The 21,286-nt window shown below is 40.9% G+C and overlaps 1 protein-coding gene across 2 annotated transcripts in view; it reads right to left on the minus strand.

The window, feature by feature from the left end:
* Positions 1–21,286, minus strand: part of SCFD2 (sec1 family domain containing 2) — a 303,862-nt gene that overhangs the window by 225,534 nt on the left and 57,042 nt on the right. For both annotated transcript variants that reach the window (XM_006113517.5, XM_075930434.2), the window contains exon 4: positions 15,022–15,197. In XM_006113517.5, the coding sequence (XP_006113579.3) occupies positions 15,022–15,197 (176 nt within the window). The remainder of the gene's footprint in view (positions 1–15,021; positions 15,198–21,286) is intronic.

A 21,286-nucleotide genomic window follows, 5' to 3' on the forward strand; every position in this document is an offset into this window, starting at 1 on the left:
AGAACAGAACAACCTTTTTCCATTTTCCCAGGAAATTCAGAAATTCTCTACTTAGACAGATCTAGGAATCAATCCGTAACAATGAATGTTGGTTGGTGCGTGTGTGCCAATTATTTGTGTACTAGCAAGAGGTGCACCATTGTTTTCAGATTAACTAAATCCTCAGATGTTATCCCTTGCTGAGCTAGAGTGTTTTCTTTTGTTTAAGCAGCGACTGAATTTGCCCTTTAGAGACATACTACATAAGCATAAATGATGGATCTTTTGGGGGGGATCTTTTGTAATGTTCACAAAGAAAGATACAGCAGAAAATGAAAGTCTGACACAGTAGCACTGAAACCCAGTCACACTATCTTTATATCTAAAAACATAAGAACGCCTTACAGGGTCAGACCAAAGGTCCATCTAGTCCAGTATTCTATCATAAGTGATCCGTTCCTTGTTACTCCGTCCCAGCTTCTAACAAACAGAGGCTAGGGACACCATCCCTGACCATCCTGGCTAGTAGCCATTGATGGACGTATCCTCCATGAATTTATCGAGCAGCTCTTATTTTGAACCTTTTTATAGTCCTGGCCTTCACAACATCCTCTAGCAAGGAGTTCCACAGGTTGACTGTGTGTTGTGTGAAGAACTACTTCCTTGTGATTGTTTTAAGCCTGGTACCTATTATAATTTCATTTGGTGACCCCCTAATTCTTGTGTTCTGGAAAGGAGTAAATAACACTTCTTTATTCACTTCATCCAAAACCAGTCTTGATTTTATAGACCTTTATCATATGCATCTCCCCTCTCGCTTAACCGTCTATTTTCCAAGCTGAAAAGTCTGTCTTATGGCAACTGTTCCAGCCACCTAATTATTTTTGTTGCCCTTTTCTGAACTTTTTCCAATGTCAAGATTTTTTTTTGAGATAAGGTGACCATATCTGCATGCAGTATTCAAAACGTGGGCATAACATGAATTTTATCTTTGTTTCCTTTACTTTGTGAAGATTCTTTCTTCCCAGAGAACTCATTCCAAAAGAAGGGAAGACCAGAGCACACTGACAAGTCTTCACTAGGAAAATAGGTGTGTTCCAAACCTGAGATAACCTGAACATAGCAAATTATAGAGAAGACAAAGCAGTGTGTTGTTTGCATACAAGTTAGCAGGTCAAGGTAAACTGAAGGCTCTCCTACTGCAAGCTGAATTAAAGACTATGGGAGAGCCTATGATTTATCCTGACTTGGTAATTCGCCTGAAAATCACAAACTGCCGCCTTCTCTAGGATTTTACCATGAGTTAGCTAACCTCAAGTTAAGAGCATAACCTTTTTCTGAGGTGAAAACCATGCCTTTATGGGCTACAGGAGACTGGCGCCAAAGACCCTGAGGACAGGCAAAGCCCCAGTGTAGAGTTCCAACCCTACCACAGGAGCAGCAGCAGAGGCCCAAGTGGAGGACAGCTGAGAAAGAATAACAGAAGAGTTGGTCAGGCTCTGGTTTTGAGGGTGCAGTAGGCTGAGGCGTATCCAGGAAAGAGGGCAAGACAGTTGAAGTGGAAGCAGGCAGTAATCTGAAACTCAAAATGGGTGAGGCTGGAAGGGGACAAAGAAGGAAAGCTGGTGCCCTTGCTGGGAGATGAGGGCAGCTGAGAGAGAAAGGGGACTGTCTTTTTGCTTCAGAAGCAGGGGAACAATGGTGAAGTTACAGGAGAGAGCTACTGAGGGACAGAAATGTATTTATTGAGAAAGAGGGAAGATACCAAAATTGGTTTGTTGGTTGATCCTTTTTGGGAGATACAAAATGATATTCAGAGAGAGGGAAGGTCAGGATTTTTCAAGAGAAAAAGCAATTGGTCTAGTTAGCAGCTCCAGTCCTAATTCTGGGCTGCAGCTACAACTATAAACATCTCCCTCATGACCTCATGCTGTTTTTGTTTTGTCACTTCACATATACCAATCCCATGGGCACCAGTAAGAGATGAAAAAGGGAGCCATTCAAACACAATCGCCGAAGATTATAAGCAACAATGGAATCCTGAATTGTCAGGTTTAGTAACCTAATTAGTTAAAAAAATGTTAGTAAATTGAGTACTGGTACCAAATAAATCCAATAGATTTGTACACAAAGGGGCTTACAGTTCTTTACTGCCTATAGGTGAGCTCTGCTATGATATACGTCAACCTTTTTCTTTCAGAGTCCCCTCCCCAAATATTATAGAAATGCCACATCCCAAGAGGGGGTCCAGGCTTCAGCTAGGCTGTGTGGGTGGGTTTTGCTGGGGTAGGGCAGGGCTTGGGGACTCATCCCTGCAGAACCGCTTCTGCTGTGGTTTCTGCCTTGCAGGTTGCCAGGACTCAGGGCTCCAAGCAGCCTTAATTAGTGGACCCCCCAGAAATGGAGTGCAGACCCCAGTCAGCTTCAGCTACAGACCCCCAATTGAGAACCACTGATGTACAGCTTCATAGACTAACCTTTAATGACAAGATTAAATGCTGACATCTGCATTGTGGTGTCGTTATTTTTCCTAATACAGCAGCAGCATAAGAAGTAGTCAAGTGACTTGCCCAACATTGCACACCAGCTCAGTAACAGAGCTTGCAAATGAGCACTGGTCTCCCAATCCAGAGCACTACTCACTCCACTGTGTTGCCTCTTTAGCCCCCATGCTGCCTCTCTTGCCCCTTTCTAACAAGAATCAAACAGTACAAAAAGACTGACTAGCAACACAACCTTTTTTTAAAAAACTGAATACCAGGAAAAACTTTCCAAAATAGCTTGTCTTACAAATCAAACTCAAAATGTAGATTAGAATGGGTGTCTTCCTGTAGGCATTCTGTTACTAAGAGGCAAAAGGAACAACAGAGAATACTTTATAGTTGTGTTTGTTTTTATAGGACCACAAAGGCCACATCTAAAGACACCATTCCTTTTCCATATTATATATTTACAAAATGTAGCTGCCCACGATTTTGGAATCCATCACTTTGTTAGTTCTGAAATATGTCCAAAGCCTTTTTCTGTACATTTGGTAAGCCAAAAACCGTGGGTAGTACGCTGGACTAATTTTCCCTTTACTCCCACTGAGTAACACCTTATTAATTAAACAGAGCCTTCAGTGGGACTATTCACAGAGTAAGAGACTACAGACGCTGCGTAAAGGTGGCATTATCTGTGCCTTTATGATAATAAATATTATTAACAGATTATTTTATATACTCAGAAAACAAATGTATTTAAATGGTGCATGGCAATTGTATCACTAATATTACCATATTCCTTACCCCTTCACCTCACATAGCCATAGTACTAAGCATCTGATCCCTATTAGTGAAATATTTAATACAAGTGACATATGATTGACAGCAGTACATAGACCTTTACTTCTTAACATTCCCAGGAAGCTGATGGTTTCAACAAATCTCAAATGACCAATGCGCATATAAAATAGAATCTTATGCTAATATTCTTATAAAACTGAATTCTCTTTCTTAGAAAGTAAGCCATATCAATTGCAATTAGATTTCAGCATGTTTTTCAAGGGAATAGTGACAAGAAAAATCTGTTAAATACTTAAACATTAATAATAAAATAATGTATGTGTTCTTGATAGTTCACGCCCCAAACAGTCATTTATTTAATAAGATTCTAATATTTTAGAGCACATGTTTTGTTTTGGTATACAGGAATTTTATTTAAAATGTCCAATTCATTTATTGCATTCAATATTCTTTTTCCACCGGTTTTTATATTTTATTGCTGTAGACCTTTGTTCATTTAACAAAGTTGTTTCTTTACTAGGTGTTCACTTTAAAAGCTTTGTAGGAATTTTATTTAGATGCACAACAATTTTCCTTTTAAAATATATTCTTTTAAATGAGGGTCACGACCAGTGTACTAGAATTTTCTGCAGAGGACTACAAACACGTACCCTGGAATAGGGTTGCCAAGTGTCCGGTATTCACCGGACAACACGGTATTTTCAGCTAGTGCCCCCCCCAGCAGACCAGGCTTTTCTCACTGCTGACGCCTGGGGTAGAGCAGCTGGGGCGCTGCCGGGTTGGTCCCACAGCACAGCTCCTCGGCGCTACTGGACCAACCCGGCAGCACCCCAGCTGCTCTGCCCCAGGCGTCCTAATTCAGCCACCACTGGTCAGTTTCAGCAGCGGCTGAATCAGGACGCCTGGGGCAGAGTAGCGGCGCAGAGGAGCGGCGCTACTGGACCAACCCGGCAGCACCCCAGCTACTCTGCCCCAGGTGTCCCCAAGTCAGCCGCTGCTGAAACTGACCAGCGGCTGACTACAGGAAGCCCGAGGCAGAGTTGCTCTGCCCCGGGCTTCCCGGAATCAGCCGCTGGTCAGTTTCAGCAGCGGCTGACTTGGGGACACCTGGGGCAGAGCAGCTGGGGTGCTGCCGGGTTGGTCCCCGCAGTGCCGAGGTGCGGCGCTGCGGGGACCAACCTGGCATCGCCCCAGTTGCTCTGTCCCAGGCGTCCAGATTCAGCCGCTGCTGGAACTGATCAGCGGCTGATTCAAGGAAGCCCGGGGCAGAGCAACTCTGCCTCGGGCTTCCTGTAGTCAGCCGCTGGTCAGTTTCAGCAGGGCTGAATCTGGACGCCAGTTCCGACTTACATACAATTTAGACTTAAGAGCAAACCTACAGTCCCTATCTTGTATGTAACCCGGGGACTGCCTGTATATATGTTGGGAAAATAACACTGCAGGGCACAGACTATCCAATAAGTTCTTGGACTGCATTGGAGACAACTTTTTATTTCAGAAGGTTGAAAAAGCTACCAGGGAGAAAGCTGTTCTTGATTTGATCCTAACAAATAGGGAGGAACTCGTTGAGAATTGGAAAATGGAAGGCAGGTTGGGTGAAAGTGATCATGAAATCATAGAGTTCACAATTCTAAGGAAGGGTAGAAGGGAGAATAGCAAAATAGAGACAATGGATTTCAGGAAAGAGGATTTTGGTAAGCTCAGAGAGCTGATAGGTAATGTCCCATGGGAATCGAGACAGAGGAAAAACAACTGAGGAGAGTTGGCAGTTTTTCAAAGGGACATTGTTAAGGGCCCAAAAGCAAGCTATTCCAATGTGTCAGAAAGATAGAAAATATGGCAAAAGACCGCCTTGGCTTAACCATGAGATCTTGAATTATCTAAAAATAAAAAAGGAGTCATATAAAAAAATGCAAATTAGGACAAATTACAAAGGATGAATGTAGGCAAACAGCACAGGAATGGAGGGGCAAGATTAGAAAGGTAAAGGCACAGAATGAGCTCAAACTAGCTACGGGAATAAAGGGAAACAAGAAGACGTTTTATAAATACATTAGAAGCAAGAGGAAGACCAAGGAGAGGGTAGGCCCACTGGTCAGTGAAGAGGGAGAAACAGGAACAGGAAACTTGGAAATGGCAGAGATGCTCAATGACTTCTTTGTTTTGGTCTTTACCGAGAAGTCTGTAGGAATGCCTAACATAGTGAATGCTAGTGGAAAGGGGGTAATTTTAGAAGGTAAAATAAAAAAAGAACAAGTTAAAAATCACCTAGAAAAGTTAGATGCCTGCAAGTCACCAGGGCCTGATGAAATGCATCCTAGAATACTCAAGGAGCTGATAGAGGAGGTATCTGAGTCTCTAGCTATCATCTTTGGAAAATCATGGGAGACAGGAGAGATTCCAGAGGACTAGAAAAGGGCAAATATAGTGTCCATCTATAAAAGGGAAATAAGAACAACCCAGGAAACTACAGACCAGTTAGTTTAACTTCTGTGCCAGGGAAGATAATGGAGCAAGTAATTAAGGAAATCATCTGTAAACACTTGGAAAGTAGCAGGTAATAGGGAACAGCCAGCATGGATTTGTAAATAACAAATTATGTCAAACCAATCTGATAGCTTTCTTTAATAGGATAACGAGTCTTCTGGATAAGGGAGAAGCGGTGGATGTGGTATACCTAGACTTTAGTAAGGTGTTTGATATGGTCTCGCATGATATTCTTATCAATAAACTAGGTAAATACAACTTAGATGGGGCTACTATACGGTGGGTGCATAACTGGCTGGATAACCGTACTCAGAGAGCAGTTATTAATGGTTCACAATCCTGCTGGAAAGGCATAACAAGTGGGGTTCCGCAGGGGTCTGTTTTTTGGGACCGGTTCTGTTCAATATCTTCATCAACGATTTAGATATTGGTATAGAAAGTACGCTTATTAAGTTTGCAGATGATACCAAGCTGGGAGGAGTTGCGACTAATCTGGAGGATAGGGTCATAATTCAAAATGACCTGAACAAATTGGAGAAATGGTTTGAGATAAATAGGATGAAGTTTAATAAAGACAAATGCAAAGTGCTCCACTTAGGAAGGAACAATCAGTTTCACACATACAGAATGGGAAGCGACAGTCTGGGAAGGAGTACAGCAGAAAGGGATCTAGGGGTTATAGTGGACCACAAGTTAAATATGAGTCAGCAGTGTGATGCTGTTGCAAAGAAAGCAAACATGATTCTGGGATGTATTAACAGGTATGTTGTGAGCAAGACACGAGAAGTCATTCTTCTGCTCTACTCTGCGCTGGTTAGGCCTCAACTGGAGTATTGTGTCCAGTTCTGGGCACCGCATTTCAAGAAAGATGTGGAGAAATTGGAGAGGATCCAGAGAAGAGCAACGAGAATGATTAAAGGTCTAGAGAACATGACCTATGAGGGAAGGCTGAAGGAATTGGGTCTGTTTAGTTTAGAAAAGAGAAGATTGAGGGAGGGGGACATGATAGCAGTTTTCAGATATCTAAAAGGGTGTCATAAGGAGGAGGGAGAAAACTTGTTCATCTTGGCCTGTGAGGATAGAACAAGAAGCAATGGGCTTAAACTGCAGCAAGGGAGGTTTAGGTTGGACATTAGGAAAAAGTTCCTAACTGTCAGGGTGGTCAAACACTGGAATAAATTGCCCAGGGAGGTTGTGGAATCCCCATCTCTGGAGATATTTAAGAGTAGGTTAGATAAATGTCTATCAGGAATGGTCTAGACAGTATTTCGTCCTGCCATGAGAGCAGGGGACTGGACTCGATGACCTCTCAAGGTCCCTTCCAGTCCTAGTATTCTATGATGCTCTATGGTATTTTTCCACTCCTTTTCCCTTAGCTTGCACTATAGCATTCATAAGTGAGAGAAGTGATGTGATTTTATTAACCTCATAACTTTCCACTATGAGAGGAATAAAAATACTGGAATGACCAGCTGGCATTAAGTTTGTTTTCTCTTTTTCAAATATATGCATATAATTTAATTTTTCCTATAAGCTTAGCATAATAAAAAAACCTACTATTCTGCCTTTCAAAAATGTTGTGAGACAAAGAACAAAGTAAATAAAACAAACGTTAAAACAACAAATTACGTTGTGGCTATCGAGACCATGAAAATACTGAATTCTGCCAATATTTATCTGTTTAACTACTTTCCTAGTTTCCATCATCACAGTATTTGATCTATTCACATTAACAGGAGTCATAAAAACCTGGAATGCTCTACTAAAATAACCTAATTCCTGAGTGGCCTGGAAGTTTGTCTTGGGCCTCTGTTCCTGATCTATCAGAGGCTGGAGGTACCTTTAACTTCTCCGATGATCCACTCTTGCAACCTACATAATGGGCATTGATGTATTTTGACGAAAAGGGAGCTTTCAAGCTCCCTGATGTCACTTTCAGCAGTGAATGGGAGATAGGGAGAAGCCATTATATCTGGCACCCAGCCATCTATTATTATTTATTCTGATTGAATAATGGTAGATTCACAAAGCATCATGTCATTTCCATATACAGCAAGACACAACCTCAGCCCAAAGAGTTTATAGCCTAAGTTAGCTGATAGACAAAAGCTGAGGGAGTTTTAATTAGTCACAGATCCCAAGATTAACCAAATGAACAAAATTAGTTGTGTCCTTGGCTATGCTAGAATCTTTAATGTCATGAATGAATAACAGTTTTTAACATATTAAAACATGATTGTTACTTTAAGTTTAGACAAATCCTTAGTTACATGCCTTATTCAGTAGTACACAACAAAACCTCTGACAGATCTGGGATAAGACCCGTAGTCCATGGTTCAGTCTACTAATTCATGTTAACTAACTCTTTGAAAAACAATGTTATTGTACTTGTAACTATTTTGTTCCCCATTTTACAATAAAGTTCAGCATACAACAAGGCCTAGTACTGTGTAGTGATTCTTAGATAAAAAGAGTGTGTGGGTTAAGGAAACTTCCTTTCCTTGTTTTGGGCAGTTTAGCTCTAAGGCTGTGTCTACATTGGCATGATCTTGCGCCAAAGCGGCCGCGTTTGTGCAAAAACATGCTGCCTGTCTACACTGGCTACGAGTTCTTGAGCAAGAACACTAACATTCTAATGTGTGAAATCAATGCTTCTTGCGAAAGAACTATGATGCTCCTGCTCAGAACAAGCCCTCTTGCGCAACTGTTCTTGTCCATAAATTTCTTGCGCAAGAGAGCGTCTACACTGGCAAGGATGCTCTTGCACAAAAGCACATCTCTTGCGCAAAGGCACGTGCCAGTGTAGACGCTCTCTTGCACAAATACTTTAACACAAGAACTCTTGCGTTAAAGAGTATTTGTGCAAGATCATGCCAATGTAGACAACTTAAATGTAATATTATTTTAGTTTAAAAATTTTGTTATGCTGAATTTTACACTTCTTAGCATGCATTTATCTGAAAGGTGTTGTAACAAAGAAGATCATCCTACTAAAGAGGGTTCTCACTTAAAAAAAAAAAAAAAGTGAAAACGGCTGTTTGGTTTCAGCAGCTATAGCCTGCAATGTTTGGGGGGGAAAAAAAATCAATATAAACTCCAGCTAATAAAACGTTTCCTTCTGAAGAGTACCACAAAAATGATATAAAATACAGGACTATGTAGCACGTTAAAGACTAACAAGATGGTTTATTAGATGATGAGCTTTCGTGGGCCAGACCCACTTCCTCAGATCAAATAGTGGAAGAAAATAGTCACAACCATATATACCAAAGGATACAATTTAAAAAAAGGAACACATATGAAAAGGACAAATCACATTTCAGAGCAGAAGGGGGACGCAGAGGGGTGTGTGTGAACAAAATTGATATAGCACAGAAACAAGAAGTTTTGCTTTTCCAATTTAAATTAGTTTCCGAGCATTATATTTTTAAACACCACAGATAACAGTCTGTCTTTTCCACTGTATGAGTCAAAATCTGGAGAAACCACCAGCAGTGAGATAGACAGCAATTTAAATCCACTTCATTTACTAGACATATCTACATAATAAAATCTGCACTGGATACTTTTGGCTCAGAGAAAAGTGTGGATAACTGTATGTCATACGATGTTAGTAGATTAAACACATTTAACTTTGCCAGACAGAAATTATGCCAATAAGAATAAAATTATTTTTATGTCAAGCCAATCTATATTAATTTGTGGTAAAACTATATCTTCCTTTTTTTTTTTTTTTTTTTACACTTTGTTATAAATCTGAAATCCAGTAGTAAAATTTTAAATGCTAGTAGGACTATCCCTGCTTTGGAGTAAAAAACTAGATATTTTAAAGCCATCTAAATGTATTTATCCATCCATGATATTTTATAATGTTATATATTTTATATATTTTGTTCACTCAATGTGAACAATTGTTACCTTGCAACAGTTTCACTGAAACAGATGGGACTACTCATGGAACAAACTTCTAGTCACTGTGAATAAGAGTGGAAAATCCTTGTCGCTCATATATACTGTAGAATCTTTTGGGCTACACTATTCCAGAGGACCACAATCCACAGTAAAGGATGGTGCTGTGTTCTGCTGCCCCAGGGGCATCCCAGAGAAAGAATTCACAGAATCTAAGAAATGTAGATCTGAAAGTGATATCAAGTAGTGATCAAGTTTAGCCCCCTGCACTGAGGCAGGACCAAGTAAACTCTAGACCAGGGGTCTCCAAACTACGGCCCGCGGGCCGGATGCGGCCCGCGAGGCCCTCTCATCCGGCCCATGGAGACCGTCCCTGGGGCGCCGCCGAACGGGCCCTTCTTGCCGCGGTGGGGGGGGCCCTGTCAGGGGTGTGCGGCGTGTACTCACGCCGCGCCGGGGCAGGAGAAGCGGGCCGCTCCGCTGACAAGCGGCCGCGCGGCGGCAAACGGCGCAGGGGGCGGGGGTTAGCACGGGCGGCGTTCCCCCTCCCAGACTGACAGGGCAGCCGGCCAATCGGGGGCAGGATGGGCGGTGGTGGTAACGCCCGCCCGGCGACGTGCGGGGGAACGTGAACCCCCACGGGAACTTTAAAAAGGTGACCCCTGATTTAAATCGATATTAAATTCTTTCAGATCTCTCCTAAAACACCAGATCTAGTGCCTAAAATCAGCTTCTAGGTGAGGAAAAATGTTAATTTTTAATGCTTCATTTGTCCCTTGCTCCTTTTAAGTATTTTTCCCACTCTCTGGATTTCTTCTCGCTGGCCTGAAGGGTGAGTTTTCCCCAGTGCATTAATGCAGTGCCCCATAGCATGTGCCTGGCATGCTGCTAATTTGTTTTTGGAACAAGTACAGGCCAACAACTTGACGCACTTTCAGCAGTGCAAGGTCTTCATGGCTGAAGCAACAGCTGAGTTCCCCACATCTGAAATATGTGAAGAACAATTTGAGAACAAACTTGTCCGATGATAATCTCAGGTCACTGTTGATGTTAGGGACAACAAATCTAAAGCCAGAAATGTCTGCTATTTTGGCATCCAGGAAACAATTTCACCATTCACACTAATACAGGTGTTCATGTGTAGTGTATCAATGTGTTATTAAATAATAACTGAATAAAATAATATTAAATAAATAATTAAAAACAACATCCATGTTTTGATTGTTTTTTATTTGGACCTCAAGTGTGTAGTCGGCCCCCGAACTGCTGTTTGATAGTTAATGCGGCCCTCGGGCTGAAAAGTTTGGAGACCCCTGCTCTAGACCATCCCTGACAGATGGTTATCCAACCTATTCTTAAAAACCTGCAATGATGGAGATTCCCCAACCTCTCTTGGAAGCCTATTCCATACTTAGAACTTTTTTCCTAATTTCTAACCTAAATGTCCCTTCCTGCAGATTAAGTCCCTGACTCCTTGTCTTACCTTCAGTGGACATAGAGAACTGATAACCATTTTCTTTATAACAGCCCTTAACATATTTTAAGACTGTTATGAGGTTCCCACTCCTTTTCTCAAGACCTACTATTCTTCATAGGATAGATTTTCTAAACCTTTTATCATTTTTGTGACTGCTCTGGACTCTTTCCAATTTATCCATGTCTTTCCTAATGTATAGCACCCAGAAACTGGACACACTACTTCAACTGAGGTCTCAGCGGGGCCAAACAGACTGGGACAACTACACCCCAGAACAGTATGAGCATTTTAAGAAACAGAATAAGAAATACAATGGATGATTTTAAAAAGTTTAGATTAAAGACAGAATGTCAATTAAGTAGTTTTTAGAAAGGCATGAGCTGACTGAATAGAAAAACAGTGAGACTGGCCATGGAGAGTCAACTAAAAGATTTCAGTACAGCGTAAATTATTCCTTCTAGAAAACTATGGAGCCTGACGTGGTATTTAACTGTTAAAATTACAATTTACTACTTTAAATTCTGTAGAGATTCTGTGATCCTAATTTCAGGTTAATGGGATGGATCTGTAGGGAAGCCTGGAATCAGGGCCTATCAGCAATCAGTCTGCAAAGAGTCAGCTAAAGAGAGATGGGGTGAATTGTGCCTCTGTGCCTTAAAGAGCAGCTGTGGTAAGGTTCTGAATTTTAAGAAATTAAGTAGTATTAAACTGCAACATTTTAGGACCAGCATTTTACGTTTCCCTCCCTGATTCTCTAATTGCATGCTCTGGGGTTTTTCCCCCCCCCTTGGTTTTAAAGTGTATCTTTAGTGTATAGCAGTGTTTCTCAAAGTGGTCCACAAAACCACTTTGAGAAACCTGCTAATTGGCTGCTCCAATGTGTTTATTTAGCAGTGCCGTGGCCATGGAGCCTTGCAGATTCCATTGGCTCAGGAACACCACTTGCAGCCAAAGGGAGCTGCGGGAAGACTCAGACTTTAAGGTCAGAAGGGACCATTATGATCATCTAGTCTGACCCCCTGCACAGTACAGGCCACAGAATCTCACCCACCCCTCCTAGAATAATCCTCTCACCTATATCTCAGATATTGAAGCCTTCAAATACAAATAGACGGAAGTAAAGAATTCATTTAGGGCATGTCTAGACTTACGTTCACTTTCAAAATAAGATATGCAAATTTGACGCAAATTTGCATATCTTCTTCTGATCACTTTTTTGAAAGAGGTTCTTTCGAAAAAGAAAATCTAGATGCTGTTCTTCCGAGAAAGAACCATTTTTCAAAAGAACCATGTCAACCTCTTTTTTTAGGAAGAACAGGTTCTTTCGAAAAAGGGTTTCCCTCCCTCAAAAGAACCACGTCTAGACTACTTTCTTTTCCGAAAGAAGCTCTTTCGAAAAAGTGATCAAAAGAAGATACGCAAATTTGCACAGAATTTGCATATCTTTTTTCGAAAGTGAAAGCAAGTCTAGACATGCCCCCAGTTTCTCCACCATGGCTTTCTTGTCTTTGAGTGTTCCTTTTGCATCTCGATTGTCCAGGGGCCAACTGGTTGTTTAGCAGGCTTCCTGCTTCTGATGTACTTTTTGGCTATTACTACTATTATTTTTTGGCTAGCTGTTGTTCAAACTCTTTTCTGGCATTTCTTATTATATTTTTGCACTTAATTAGAAAGGAGCATAAACTCTGTCAATTTTTCTCACTAGGATTTAACTTCTCCTTTTTAAATGATGTCTTTTTATTTTGCACTGCTTCTTTTTCTTGGTTGTTAGGCCATGGTGGCACTTTTTTGGTTTTCTTACTGTGTTTTTTAATTTGGGGCATACATTTTAGTTGTGCCTCTATTTCAATGTCTTTGAAAAGTTTCCACACAGCTTGCAGGGATTTTACTTTTGTTTTAATTTCTGTTTAACTAACCTCCTCATTTTTGTGTAGTTACCCTTTCTGAAATTAAATGCCACAGTGTTGGGCTGCTGAGGTGTTTTTCCCATCACAGGGATGTTAAATTTTATTACATTATGGGTCACTATTTCCAAGTGGTCCAGTTATATTTACCTCTTAGACCAGATCCTGTACTCCACTTAGGACTAAATCAAGAACTACCTCTCCTCTTGCAGGTTCCAGAACCAGCTGCTTCAAGAAGTAGTCATTTAAGGTATGAAAAATGTTATCTTTGCATCCCATCCTGAGGTGACATGTACCCAGTCAACATGAGGATAGTTAAAATCCCCCACTATTATTGAGTGTTTATGTTGATAGCCTTCTCTCATCTCCCTTAGTATTTCATAGTCACTATCACTGTCCTGGTCAGATATAACACTGGGCTAAACAGTTTGATTTGACTAAAATGATCTACTTATGATGAACTGAACACCCTTAATACACTCCATAGTTGAATGTGGTTACAAAAATACTTTTTATACATATCACCTATCTGTATAAACTGTGCTGAGCATGAGTTTTATTTCTAGAGCAATCAAGATCCATTATAGCCACAGCTGTTTTACCTAAGTCATGTTACTTAATGGAAGAAGATATAATACTAAATACTTCAGGCAATGGGAATTAGCAAAAAATAATTCAATGTTGAGAAAATAGTTCCGTTAACTGTTAGCACACACTTTCCTACTTTTTTAAAGTTTTGTCTGTTTATCTTCCAGGAAACATTTATTGGTGTGAGTCTCAGCAATCTGTATAGGCTTGAATTTTCAGATGAGTCAAGGGCTAGATCTTCCTCACCCAACAAAGATGAAGTTTTATTTGGATTGTTTTTTTTTTATAGCAAGGTAAGTGGAGACAAGCCACAGTTAGTTCTCACTTTGATGCAGGTAGCTGAAGTCGCAGTACACTTCCTCCCCTACCCAGGGTTGATATTGCCTAACTACTTTAAGATAAAAGTTACAGAGCCTTGTCTCAACTAGGATTTTACAGTGAGACAACTAACTTATCTTCTTTAAGGTAGGCTGTCCTCACTGCCAAAATAAGTGTAAGCTAAAGGAGTAAGTGCCCAGCGCCCACTGCAATGCCCTTACACTCTTTTTAAAAACCCTTGCTGCATCTAAGCAAAGCTAAATACAGTCTGTTCACTATACCATCTACTCTTAACGTTCAGCAATAGCATAAATAGAAATAGAAATTACATGTCCGTTAGAATGTCACTACCAATAGGAAGTTGTAGGAAATTATCAGTGAGAATATGAATGTGTGAGGGAACAAATTAATATCACATTCTCCTGAGCATGGCTTTCCCTATTAAATCTCACCCATTCAACATGTAAATTACACAAGCTTACACTCACATAAAGATATGTAATTTACCGCTAAGTCATCTCTGAATTTGTCTACGTCTTGCCATTATTTATCATTATTATTTTGAAGCTTAATAGTGATTCTAACCAGTGACAAATCTATACTGTCTTCTTGCAATTTAATATGCAAATGTTTAGATCCCTGCAAATCTGTGAATATCCACTTTATATTTGTGTAAATCCGCATTCCCAGATATGGATGAGAATACCTATGGCTCATTTTTACAGCTACAGATGAGGATATGGATACAAATTTTATATTCACACAGGCTCTACAAATGTTCCAACCCCAATTCACGTTGCTTTTTGTACTTCCACCTAAAAAATTTAATTTTGCGTATGTAAAATTATCATCAGATTCAAAACTACAAAAATATTAACTGTGTAGTTTCCCATTCTTTTAAATAGGTTGCAATGTATGAAAAATGGACGCTCAGGAGGTAGCTTTTTTATAACAGGTAGCTCAAACAAATTATGAACAAATACAATTTCACAAAAATATTTTAAACTAAATTAATTACTTAAAAACAATATTGTTTACTTGGTATAAAGTTAAGTAAGTTTATATAATACTGTACCTGCAAAAGTAGCCTTTCAAAGGCTAAGAAGTTGTCCCATTTGGCATTCTGGGGGTGTTTCAAAGTCTGGATTGTGGCCAGCACAAGCTGTAGAAGTCCACAGTGGTTTTTGAGAGCACTGAAATTGTTTTTGAAAAGCTTGATGTATGAACTGAGTTGCTCTGGGGTGACTCTACCTGTTAAAAGAAAAACAGGGAATATTGCCAGCATTTCACAACTGTGAATAATCATAAATATCTGAATAAACGTTTATAAGATGATGGATTGTATTTACACCATGCTTTTCACTCAGAAAATAAGCTTTACAAACTATGAGCCTGTTCCTGGTCCACTGAAATCAACTTGAGTTATCCTTTGCTATATATATATATATACAGGTTGAATCTCTGTTAACCGGGACTCCCTGGTCCACCTACATCCATGGTCCTAATGGACCATGGATGTTCCACGACTAGAGTGTTCTGGTGGAAGGTTGGCAGCTGGGATCCCTGTATCTGGGCAGCTGGCTCCCTTGCTGCTGGGCTGACCAGCGTGCCACAGGTAGCCTACTAGGTACAACACAGTGGGGCTGCCTCAGTGTGGCCAGGAGCCCTGAATGCAGGGAGCTGGGTTAGAACTGGGCTGCCTGGCTTAACAGGGGGGCTGGTGGCAAGGGAGCCAGCCAGGAAGCAGGGCTGATCCAGGGCTGGCGGGAGGACAGTGGCAGGTATGACCTCAACTGGATCGGCAAAATCAGTCATCTGGGACCATTCCGGTCCCAAGGGTGCCAGACCAGGGAGGTGCAACCTATATTAAGATTTTTTTTATCATATAGTTAATCCTGAAATAAACATTTTGCAAGATATTAAAATGTAAACTATATTATTTGGTAAATCTAAAATATCCTCCCCAATATTTTGCCAGGTGACCAAGAGTCGAGGGCACTATGGTACCAGATCCTCAGGGAACAAAATTTGAACTCTAAGCTTCCTCCCTCTTCTTGTACAAGTGATCAAGGTGAGAACGATCAGACCTTTTCTACTTTAAGAGAACTCCCCTTACTAATAGCAGGGATCATTAGTGTGCACAGCTTAATCATAGTGAACATAGACCACTGTAATGTATAGAACAGGATACTATGCTTGTACCATTTCATGGCATATTCACAGACTCATAGAACACTAGAACTGGAAGGGACCTTGAGATGTCATCAATTCCAGTCCCCTGTGCTCATGGCAAGACCAAGCACCATCGAGATCATATTGTTCTCAATGAGTAATTTTCTTAGTACAGACCAGGTCTCAGAGCGGTTTGAGGATAAAATTGGGAGACTACTTTGGTATAGTAATGGCAATACAGGAAATCCCCAACTTACAAACTAGGAGCTGTTCCGAAGTTCATTTTTAAGTCCATTGTTGGGAACTCATAAAGCATTTTCCCATAGAAACAATGCTATAAATGGTAGCTAGATTCCCATGCAAGCCCACAAAAACCTATTTAACCCATAATGTAGCTGAAATACTTGCAATGAATATTTGCAATTAAAAATAGTAGAAATAGTTTTTTATTTAACCTTGAATGCTAGTGCTTGAGGCAAGGCAGGTTTAATTAGAAGTAGATAAGCAGGTAGATGGAGAATCTGAAGAGGACTTCTGGGTATGCTCCCCCCAGGTCCTTTGGTCAGCCCCATCGCCAGCTCTCCCCACCCCAATGCAGGTTGCATTCAGCCCTCATTCATCAGGTGGCATCAAGTGCACAAGCACGGGTCAAAGGACTCTGGAGGAGCTGGAAGAGCAGGTGTGCAACCAGCAACTGGAGAAAAGTGGTAGTTTCCCCTTCAAAGTACTGCTTCTCTCCAGCTGCTGGCTGTGTGACAATCCCCTGCTCCTCTGCAGTCCTCTGGCCGGCACTTGTGCTGTTGGCCACCACCTGTGCATCTTGTCTGCTCCCTGAGAGTAGCTGCTGGTGAGCTTGCTTGTATTTGCAGATGTTTGTAAGTTGGATGTCTGTAATTCAGGGAGTGCCTGTATAGTAATAGTAATAGGAAGGCTCCACACCCCGGATCATGGCAGTCAGTAGTACTGAAGACAAGGGCTTTTTCCTGTTGTTATTATTTATCTTATGCTGGTTTCTTTATCATTTATAATTTTCCTTAAGGAAAATTATGAATCTGCTGGCAGCAACTGTATCTCTTCTCACCCCCGTTTGGCCACTTAATCAGTTGACAGTTCCCCTGATCACTTTGCTTCTAAGGCCTTATCTGCACTACCCAGTTTTGTTGCAAATGGCAGCTTTGCCCACAAAACAATACAGATGTACACAGTACACTGGTACTTTTGTCAAATGAAACCATCTTGATGGGAAACAAGGTTTCTTGTGGCAAAGTTAAAATGACAAAGTGTTGGAGTAGAAGCTGCTATTCATTATGTCACCATAACGGACTTCCCCCAGTATCCCACAATACCCGCTGACCACTCTGTTCACTGTTTTGAACTTGGCAGCCCTAAATTCCAGCTACACAGACATGTGCTTCTCCCTTTTCACAGCTTTGGGCAGTTCTGACACCTCAACATGCCACTCTGCTGTGACAGGAACCAGGAAATCATTAATGGGGAATCCTGCTCTCGCCATCCTTAGGCACATGGTGGCAGCAGGCTGGCAGAGGAAGTAAGTGTGTGTGTGTGAGTGTGAGTGTGAGTGTGAGAGTGTGAGTGTGAGTGTGAGAGAGAGAGAGGTTGCTGTGCTATGCAAATTCATAGAATCAGAACTGGAAGGGACCTTGAAAGGTCTAGTTCAGTCCCCTGCACTCCTGGTAGGACTAATTAACTAGGGATGGAGATGGGGGCTGATGTTTGATTCCCCCATTCCCCCCACATGTCTGCCTCGGGACTGCTTGTTGCCAGCTGCTGTCTGAATCTGAAGAGACAACATGAGGATATACTCCCCCTCTTCCCCGACTTTCCTCTCTCACTCACACTCACACGATTTAAAGAGCAAACATTGAAGATGAAGCCCTCCAAATACATCTTTAAAATATGGAAAGCCATTAAAACAAAAGAGATACAAACTATAGAAAACTTAAAAGTGTTAAGGCAAAAAGTCAGTAAATTAACACATTACTCATGCTGACAAGGCTTTAGTGGGACAAAGAGCTGACAAAAGACATTTATAGTTGGTTCACATAGCCTAAAACAGTAACCTCAGCCATATGTGTTTTTAGTCTAAACACTGGAAATTGTAGTTATGTTTTATTTCTTTTAAAGCTGTGTCAGGCAGATTTAGATGGTGATTGGAAAATGTTACCCCATAACACTTTGCAACATTACTTTGAATAGTGAAAAGGGAAAGTTCCGCAGCACATGAAATCATAGGGTGAAATCCCAGCCTCGTTAAGTCCATGATAAGCATTCCATAGGATTCAAAGGAATGAGGATTTAATCTGTAATATTTACAGTTTCCTTATATTTCCTCTCTATATCTGCCTAAAGTGAGTGTATCACCCTGTGTCCCGCCATGTGTCTCTTTATGCTCCTCCTTGTCCCTAGTGAGTTCCAGAGCACTGGACCTATGCAAAACCTCACTGCTTTTTGATGAGGCTCTATATTGACACAGCATTCTGACCACAAGGAACAAATTGCAGGACAAAGGCCTATATTAGGCTAGCAAAGTAGTTACCTATTTTTAAGGTCATTCTAGACAATGGAGATAGAGGCCACGCTGTCTTTTTAGGGGATACAAATAAGTTAAGAATATCCATTTTTGAGCAAAAGTGAAAAATCTAAGTAGAGATTAGGAAGTGAACTTTGACAAGGGATACTGCAGGAGGCAACCATTTATTTATATTTATAAAACAAAAAAATGCTCATCTCAGATTCTGGTCACAGCTATATTAAGATATTTATTATGAAAATTAATAGACCGGATTAAAATCCCACTCCAACAATAAATAATCAAACATGGCCTAGGAAATATGATAATTAAAAAAGTCTCTGTAGACGGCAAAATAACGAAGATAATATTTCCAAACCTTGGCCCACCAACTTCCCAAATGCCTGGGAAGGAAAAAAAGTATTTTGCAATAAGTCTGAAATGTTAATAGATCCAAGCTCTGGCAGAACAATGAAGGGGGAATGAATTCCACTGTGAGGACACCTCTCAAAGCACATCTTAGCAGCAACTGTATTGTCTGGAGTGAAGGAAAATAATCTCAAGAGCTTCTGCTGATGCTAGCTTTGGCTGTATGTCCAAGAAACGACGCTTTTCCCACCACTCTGGGCTTCAAAATTTTTAGGACCATGTAGGCTAAAACTAAAACCTTGAATTCCACCTGGAAATTACTTGGCATCAAATGAAGATCCCAAAACTACAATTTATGCAATTTCAGCCTCACAGACAAACATAACTTCTGTTGAAAGAGATTATTTATTTTCTTTCATCAGAGTTGTGTTAAAATAACTTTACAACAGCTTTTAAATCAACAGATGCAAGAATACACAGTAGAGATAAGAATATTAAATGCACAAATAATGCCTTGTATTAACCTGAAGTGGAATCAAAAGGGGGAAGTGATCTGTCTTCCAGGAATAAACCCTTGTTCAATTTTTTAAAAACTTAATATTACACATATTTGTGAAAAAACTCTTAGGCAGTACAAATAAAGTAATGACAATATTGGAGGCTTAGACTAAAGTTTATGATGAAGAATGACTAGTGGAAGGGTAACACGATTCAGGAAACTCATAACTGAACAGAAAGGCTTCCACTTCGAAATTACTCAAAAACTTAACTTAAAAATATACAAGTAGTTCTTTCAGGGCCCTCAAACTCTGGCTCTTCTAGAACCAGGGAGGGAGCAGGCTCGAGATGCTTCCTTGACTGCTGACAAAAAAAATCTCTCTTCCCCCACAACAGCAATGCTCCATCAGAAAAGGAATACAGGAAGGGAAACAATGCCTCAAATAACATGTACCCATACAAAATTGGGGACCACAAAGTTTCCTCACATGCTAGCAGAAATCCAATACAGGTTGAATTTCTGTAGTTTGGCACTCTCTGGTCCAGCAATATCCATGGTCTGACATCAGGAGCAGTGGGTGAAGGCCAAGCTATGGAAGGCAAGCCCAAGCCCTGTCCCTTCCAATCAAAGCCACACCCCTTTCCACCTGAGACCACACCCCTTGAACAACCTCTCTCCTCTTCCTCCCAGCCAAGTCCTACCCATTCCCACTCTCAAGCCTCATCCTTACTGCCTGCCCAGCTGTGCCACAGCTGCAGCTCTCCCTGGCTGCTAGGTAGTATATGCAGTTTAGGGAAGGCAGTGCATTCCCTTGCCTACCTATACTACCCATTGTCCTTGTCTGGCACGATTTTAGTTAGCCAGAGGTCCTCTTATCATGAATGTGGGCAACTTTTCTGTGGTCCCATAAAGTACGTTTACCACCACCAGTCCTGGCTCTCTGTTCTGTGCTGTTCTTTAGGTCTAATTTACCCCATGCCTTCTAAGAGCCCAGTAATCAGTGGAAGTGTTGGTAATGCTGCTACACAGCATTGACCTCCTGTGGTTTAGCAAATTCTCTGGTTTGGTACCGGTCAGGTCCTGAGGGTTCCGTACTAAAGAAGTTCAATCTGCACAGAGAATGGAACACTAAGGTTCCATGCTCAGAACACCTTACTCAATCTGAAGTGACTGGCAATTCTGAATCCTCTTCAAGGACTGCCTTTAAAAGTGCAATGCAGTAATTTAGCCTTGAGGTTATGAACACATGACCCATTGGCAAGGTCCCATGAGAAAGGTACATCCACAAGTTGTTGTCCACTTTTTGTCACATCAAAAGAAGCACTATACACCACAACTATGATACAAAATGACTATCTGCAGCAATGGGCACAACAGCGACAAAATCTATGGGACACTGGGTTGATCTGAGTTGGTGTGGTAGATTGCAGCAGGATTCCCAATAGTAGGCATGCATATCAAACATTACCATCACCACAACAGACATCTCTTCTGGCATCTCAGCAGAAAGACCAAGAGGAGACAGGGCAGATTGTACTCCTCTTTCTTACAACTCAACTTTACAAATTAAAAAAAAAAAATCAAGTTATGCTGCTCCATTCAGAGTAGAGAGAGACTTACAAAATAAAAAGGGGCATGCATTAGTGGACAATATGTACTCAGCTTTAAATTTTGAGATATAAAGCTGAAGCACACGTAAATATGAAACGCTTTCATACATCTTAGGAAGCTTCAATAAATATTATTTGCCAACAAGTTCCACTAAAATCT

This window comes from Pelodiscus sinensis, chromosome 4, assembly GCF_052426305.1.
Source record: "Pelodiscus sinensis isolate ZL-2025 chromosome 4, ASM5242630v1, whole genome shotgun sequence".
NCBI lineage: Eukaryota > Metazoa > Chordata > Testudines > Trionychidae > Pelodiscus > Pelodiscus sinensis.